The sequence below is a fragment of the Mugil cephalus genome, chromosome 21, assembly GCF_022458985.1.
Source record: "Mugil cephalus isolate CIBA_MC_2020 chromosome 21, CIBA_Mcephalus_1.1, whole genome shotgun sequence".
Taxonomy (NCBI): domain Eukaryota; kingdom Metazoa; phylum Chordata; class Actinopteri; order Mugiliformes; family Mugilidae; genus Mugil; species Mugil cephalus.
In genome coordinates, this window is record NC_061790.1 from 7,166,348 (window position 1) to 7,173,305 (window position 6,958).

Consider the following 6,958-nt stretch of genomic DNA (forward strand, 5'->3'; position numbering starts at 1 on the left):
TGGCTTTGACATCCCACTGGAGAGATAAGGCAGCCCGAGCCCGAGGCTATCAATAATATATATCATTCTTTGTTACTTTCTTCCTTTTGTTGTCTTTCTTGACTCGTTTCTTTCGTTCCTCCCTTCCATGCCATTTAATGAATTATTTTTTTTTCTGCCATTCTCCCTTACGGTCTTGCTTATTGAGGCTATTTTCCCCCATTCACCTTGAAAGAAAGCCAGCCCGTCTCCCGCGCCGCATCAAACCCGAAGCCCGACTGTACAACTCCCTCCTCCCTCGTCCTCCGCCTCCTCCGCCTCCTCCTCCTGCCACCCCCAGCCTGGGAGGGAGGAGTCTGCTTTCCTCCCGCAGAACTGACTTTATAACACTCTGCAGCCAGCCACAATGTGTGTCAGAGGACTGTCTGTGCTCCCAAAGTAGATGACTGCTCCAAACCTGGTGTCTGTTTTACTGACTGCGAGATACGAGAAAAATTAGTTCGCACATTGTCATCCCAAGTCAGGACGAGGTGAGCATCTTCTTATTTTAACACTTCATCATAAAAAAAAAACGTGTTATTATTGTCCAACATTTATTAGACAAAACATGATCTCTATTAGATTGTTGACATTCTGTCTCTTTATTTATTTATTTTTTACTGAAACGCGTATTTTTGTCCTGCTCACAAATCCTGGTGTTTAGTGAGTGGTGCGCTTCTGGGTCGTTTTGCACAGTTTGTGCGTCACGGTCACTCTTACCCACATTCTCCTGAGAGATTTGTGTGGTTTTTAAACCCCACAGAGCAGTGAGTGTGGAATTTGGTGTAGCAGACTGTGTGTGGGCTTTGACTAATGCTCTTTCTACGGTGCGCTTTTCAGGTGTGATAGAGGGGGCAAATGCTTGGAGACGCTCTTTCACACCGGAGACTAAAGTGTCTTTTGTCTCTTTACAGGTTTTTCGATTGTGGGATAGAATGCCGGCGATCACGAGTAAAAACTCCGATTTGGAGTTTGACTCCTTACAACCGTGTTTTTACCCGGACGAGGACGACTTCTACTTCTGTGGTCCCGACTCTGCGCCACCGGGGGAGGACATCTGGAAGAAATTCGAGTTGTTGCCCACTCCGCCCCTCTCTCCCAGCCGCGCCGCGCTACCGGGAGAACCGGCTACTGCCCCCCCGGAAGCAGACCCGCTTGGCTTCGGCTTGGGGGACCCACTGGACTGGGCGTCCGAGCTGCTTTTCCTGCCCGGGGACGATATATGGGGGGCGTCCGACGATGGGGACTTGTTCGGCTCCGCTTTGGATACTAACCCCAACAGCATCATTATCCAGGACTGTATGTGGAGTGGCTTCTCCGCCAGGGAAAAGCTGGAACGGGTGGTCACGGAGAAACTCGGCAAGGCTATTTCCACGGCCACGGCGGGCAGCAGGAGCGTGTGCGTCAAGGCACCGGAGGTCGTGAGCCGCAGCTCAGTGTCAGAGTGCGTGGACCCCGCAGTAGTGTTCCCCTTCCCGGTCAGCAAGAGGAGCGGCAGCAAGGACTCATGTGGGACCGTTAACACATCCACAGCCCACGGGAGCGCGCTCAGTGATTCCGGTAAGAATTTTGAAGATGTCCTAAAAACCTTTGTTTGCATGTTGTTGTTGTTTTTCTTTTAGGAAAATGCTACACATTGTCATTATCATTATTGTAAATCCCGTCTCCTATCTAACTGGAGCTTGTTCATATGACTGGCCCAGAATCGGATTACCTTGTTACATTCCACACACACACTCTCTCACAGATACACACACTGGAGTAGTGACACAGTGAATGAGGTTTATGTAATCAGCAGGCTCTTCATCCGGCAGATGGCAGTAAAATGGGGAATTGTGCGCCTTACTGAACTCAGTTGGCATCTGAGCCAAACAAAAAGACACACACCGACTGTAGCACAGGAGCACAGGGCCAGGTTGTAGGAGGAAGAGGAGGAGGAGATGAAAAAGGTGTTCAATAATGCCATGAGCTGATAAAGTGTCCGGTTCGCGGCGTCGTGAATGCTTTCATTACGCATGGACGGGGAGGTAATTTGCGCACAGTGGGTGAGAAATTGCCACTTATTTATCAGACGGTCTGAACCCACCGAAACCCACAGTAAAATGAGCCCTCAGGAGAATATGAGTTAAACTATAAGAGGAAAGGGAAATCTAGCCACGGAGTGGACAGGATACCACAACAAAGAGTGACACGCTTCTGTATTTTTTTCAGTTTCCTTTGATGAGTAAAGTAGGAAGTAATTATGTGTTTCGATTAGAACCTGCGTATTTAATAAAATTCAAGACTCCCCATGTACTAGCGACTGCGAGTTCCCTAAACAAACACTCACGAGTCCTTATCAACGTGTTTTCGCTGCGAAACACAAGTACAAAGGCCTCTGGCTTGGCACAGGCTCGCCAGCCTTGCCAAACACCTCCTCCACAGCGAAGAAAAGAGGACGGAGGAGAGCCCTGACTGCTTCTTTTAGGAAAGGAGGAGGGGAGAGACGGGGTGACAGCTTTGAACAAGCGCTCCATCTCGACAGCTGTCTCCCTGGCGCCGCTCCAGTTCCGAGGCTTAAAGGGTGGTGATCCGATCGCCTACCGCCTCGGCGTCCAGCGCGCAGTGCCGCCTCAATGCGCTTCCGCCGCTTGGAGCGTTATGACGCGCCTTTATTTGTTTTCTTTTTTCTTTTTTTGCTTTTTTTGCACGCGTCCTTTACCCCATTTCAGACACAGGCCTTAAAGGACAACATGTGGGGCTATCCTTCACATTAAAAAAAAAATTCTTTGCATATTCCAATCATCTGTGCAGATGAAACCAGGAAGTGTCTCCCTGGGAAGAGAACTTGGGCCTTTGATCGCACTTTTAAACCTTCCCAGCACAATTAAATGAGCTGTTCCACTCTCAAAGTGAAAAACACCAGACAGCGAAATCCCAGCCTCGCATTTAGCAAAGTCAACCTCTCCCCACCCCAATCCAGCCAGCTGTGCCTGGCTTTGTTTTGGTGGCAGCACAGCAGACTCTGTCTGTGTGTGTGTGTGTGCTCAGCATGTGTGTTGAGACAGCATCCCGGTGCAGCGGTGTCTGAAGTGGGTTAGCATAAGCTGTAAAATGCCACACTCTTCAGATGCTCCTGAGCTGATAATGAGAGCCATTATCGCGAAGGCATTTTAACGGGGGCCCCTCGCGCTCTCTGCCCCACGATTGGCCACTGCCTCACACCTTCAGAAGCACCAGCGGGACGATAAGCCTCAGCTCAATTTTTAGCACAGGTATTAAGATCAAGAGCTTCTCCCGGAGGAAATGAAATTATTAACTTTATGGGAGTTTTAAAGTTGTTGGCGATTCCGCTGCCAATCGCGCAAATTCAGTGTGGCTGGAGCCGCGGTGATATGCGTCGGGCTGAAGCTGTTTCGTCTCACCCAGTAAGATTAGAAGAAGTTCAGAGGGAGGGAAAGAGAACGAAACGCAGAAATCCAGCCTGTCTGCTCAGCAGTGAGACTGAACGTGTCAATGCCTGCAGAGCAGATTAGTTGAGAAGTGACTGACACTAAGCATTAAGAGGTTTCCACTTGTGCAAACAACATTGAGCAACATTCTCTCTCCCACACACACACACACTCTCTCTCTCTTGATCTCACTCACATTTATGCTCCCTCACACACACACCTGTCATCTGCCTGTGCACATGCATGACATAGTGAGAATACCTGGTGTGTCAGAGCGATTAAGTCACTCTCGCTGTTTTCTTTTCCCACAAGACGAAGATGACGACGACGACGATGAGGAAGAAGAGGAGGAGGAGGAGGAGGAGGAAGAGGGGGAGGATGAGGAGGAAGAAGAAGACGATGAAGAGGACGAGGAGGAGGAGATCGATGTGGTCACGGTAGAGAAGAGGCGCTCCACAATCAGCAAGGCATCACCCATGGCGACGGGCACAGTCACCATCTCCGTGCGCCCCAAGAACCAAGACTCGAGAGGGGCGTCCTCGGGGTCCGTGGGCCGCTTCGTCAGCCGGGCCCCCCAGGAGCTGATCCTGAAGAGGAGCTCGGTCCACCAGCAGCAGCACAACTACGCGGCCCCCTCGCCGTACGCCTCGGACGACGACCCGGCCCCGCCGCCGAAGAAGCAGAAGGTCTCGGACGCGTCGCGGCCCCCCGCCCGGACCTTCTCCTCGTCCTCCTCGTCCTGCGGCTCGGTCTCCGGCGCGTCGGGGCCGCGCAGCAAGCGCAGCAACAGCGGCGACAGCAGCCCGCGCGGCAGCTCCGACTCGGAGGACAGCGAGCGCAGGCGCAACCACAACATCCTGGAGCGCCAGCGCCGCAACGACCTGCGCTCCAGCTTCCTGACGCTGCGTGACCACGTGCCCGAGCTGGCGCACAACGAGAAGGCGGCCAAGGTGCTGATCCTGAAGAAGGCCACCGAGTACGTGAGCTCGCTGGAGACGGAGGAGGCGAGGCTCCAGCAGGAGAAGGACAGGCTCCAGGCCCGCAGGCAACAGCTGATGCGCAGGCTGGAGCAGGCCAGGACTCGCTAACAGACAACCGCTACAACACAGAAACACTCACATGTACCCCCCCCCCCCCCCCCCCCCCCCCCCAAGAACCCCCAAACACCCATCCCACCACCACCACCACCACCACCACCAACCCCCTCCCTACTCCCACCACCCCCTCTGCCTCAACCTGAAAGACTGTTAGACACACACGTAAGCACAGACACATAGGCCGGCACATCTCTCGTACACGTGCACACACAAACACAATATCTCAGAGGACATTTACCTTCCGACGCCCAGACACACACACAACGACACACACACCTGGAGAAGGGGGAGAAGGGGGGCAACAGGAGGGATGCTCGGACTTTCACTGCCGCCACTTTTTTTGCACATTTGTTGACGTTAAGAATGTTTAGGGTTTACTTTTTCAATCCAGTCACATTGAGGAAAGTTTAAAGAAAAAAGAGAGAGAAAAGAACGAGGAAGGAGGAAGGACGCGCTTTTTTTTTAAAAGTCTTCCCTTCCTCTGGTTTTTATATCATTTCTATTTGTAATTATTATTTTTTTTATTATTATTTGTATTCACTGTGACACCAGCCTGGAATCTGGTGATTCCTACAGGGACGGGTGTTAGAGGGCACTTTGCTCGGAGAGTTCACGTACAAGAAGAAGTGCACATTTACTTTTGCCTTCACCACTGCAAAAAAAAAACTGAAAAGACTGTAATGACTGAGGCGTCATGGGTCATGTAAAACAATGCCACTACAGGTTCTCTGTCTCTCACTCCTTTCACACTGGTGCTCAAACCAAGTCAGTGGATGTATAACTGTGCACCTTGCTAGCCGACACTTTTGTATATAACAATAGTGTACAGACAAATTACACTCAGATCTGCCTTGTTTTGTAATACTTTTGTCCTTTTTTTTTTTTTATACACGTCAGGAAGCTGCCAATAACTAGACTGGAAGTTTATATACCTTTAAAAGTACTGTAAGGCCTCAATTTTTGAGAGTCACAAAACTTTGTAATATAACAATATATTGTTTTTTTTTTCTTATTGTTTTTCTTTGTATTGTATCATATTACTAATTCTACACACCTTTATGCTTTTAGTGTGAACCTGATACATACTAAATTTGATACTTATATTTTCGTATGAAAATGAGTTCCTGGTAGATATCACTTTATCTTGTCATTTTTTTTCTTCCTTCTATCTCAAATAATTCTTTTGTACAGCAAAATGTGTTCTATCCCCATGTACCTGGCCTTTTACTTTTTTTTTTCTTTCCTTCTTCCTCCCTTGTTTATATTTGTTTATATTATCGGGTGCATAGAACTGGGTAAACTGATATAAGATGTTTGTTTTTTTCTTTTTTTAAAATGTACATTTAGTGCTGCAACTCATAGCACTTTGAAATACCTCATTTTGAAAAATAAATAGACATCGTAAAAAAAAAAAATCCTCATCTTTGCCTTTGTGGGTGTTTATTGGTAAAAAAAAAAAGTACACACACACACAGACACACAGATCCTATTTATTTTCCTATTTGCCTGCGCTATTTGTTTTTTTTTGCTTTTAAGACTCATCCTGACAAAGAAAAGAGTGTCTTCTGAATCCTCTCTGTCTCAGCACCCCGCGGCTACCTCCCCCCTCTGTAGCCTCTCACACCCACCCACACACACACACACCTACACACACACACACACACACACACACACACACACACACACACTTCAAGTGCACCGGCGCACACATTCCCCCCCTCCTGCCACACACACGCATACACCCTCTCTATTTCCCTCTCTCACCAGCGCAGCTCTTCCTAGTACATTGTTCGGGCCGTTGCCATGGAAACTGGAGCAGCTGCTTAGTGGCAGACACGAGAGTCTTTTATTTATCTGTTAGTAGTCTGCGTATTTCTGCTCGCGTGTGTGTGTATGAATGCAAATGTGTGTGTCTACCTTTTGTTGCGGTCTGTGTGTGGCCCGGGCGCCTGATATCTCCGGCGTTGCGCGCTGCCCGGCCGCACAGTGCCAGGACAAGGCTGGTTACTGTTTACCAACATCAGCCACATGGCTCGGCCTCCGCCTCCTCCTCCTCAATCCTCCTCCTCCTCCTCCTCCTCCTCCTCCTCCCGCCCCAGCCCGCCGGCATCTTTCCCTCTCCTCCCTCTCTCCTCTCCTCTCTGTGCCTCCAGTGCCGGGCCTTAGCCCAAATATGTGCCTTCCAGGAGCCTGGCCAGGCCTTCTCTGGAGATGGCTGAAAGAGAAATCTGTTGCTACGGTCTGCGTAGCCATTCAGCACAACAGCGTGTTCACAGAGGGTTAGAAAGAAGGCTCGCGGGGACGGGAATTAACGCGACATAAAATACACTTTGTTAATGACTCTGAGTAATCCTTTTTACCATATGAGCCAATGAGGCCTTCCCTTTTAATATCCGCGGAAGGGCGAATCAA

At 49.6% G+C, this 6,958-nt stretch overlaps 1 protein-coding gene across 1 annotated transcript; it reads left to right on the forward strand.

Moving 5' to 3' along the window:
- Nucleotides 1-369: 369 nt before the first annotated feature.
- Nucleotides 370-5,961, forward strand: mycn (MYCN proto-oncogene, bHLH transcription factor). Its single transcript, XM_047574154.1, has 3 exons — nt 370-509; nt 933-1,578; nt 3,762-5,961. Exons 2-3 carry the CDS (start codon nt 954-956, stop codon nt 4,535-4,537), a joined length of 1,401 nt encoding a protein of 466 aa, XP_047430110.1. The 5' UTR covers nt 370-509; nt 933-953; the 3' UTR covers nt 4,538-5,961.
- Nucleotides 5,962-6,958: the final 997 nt, after the last annotated feature.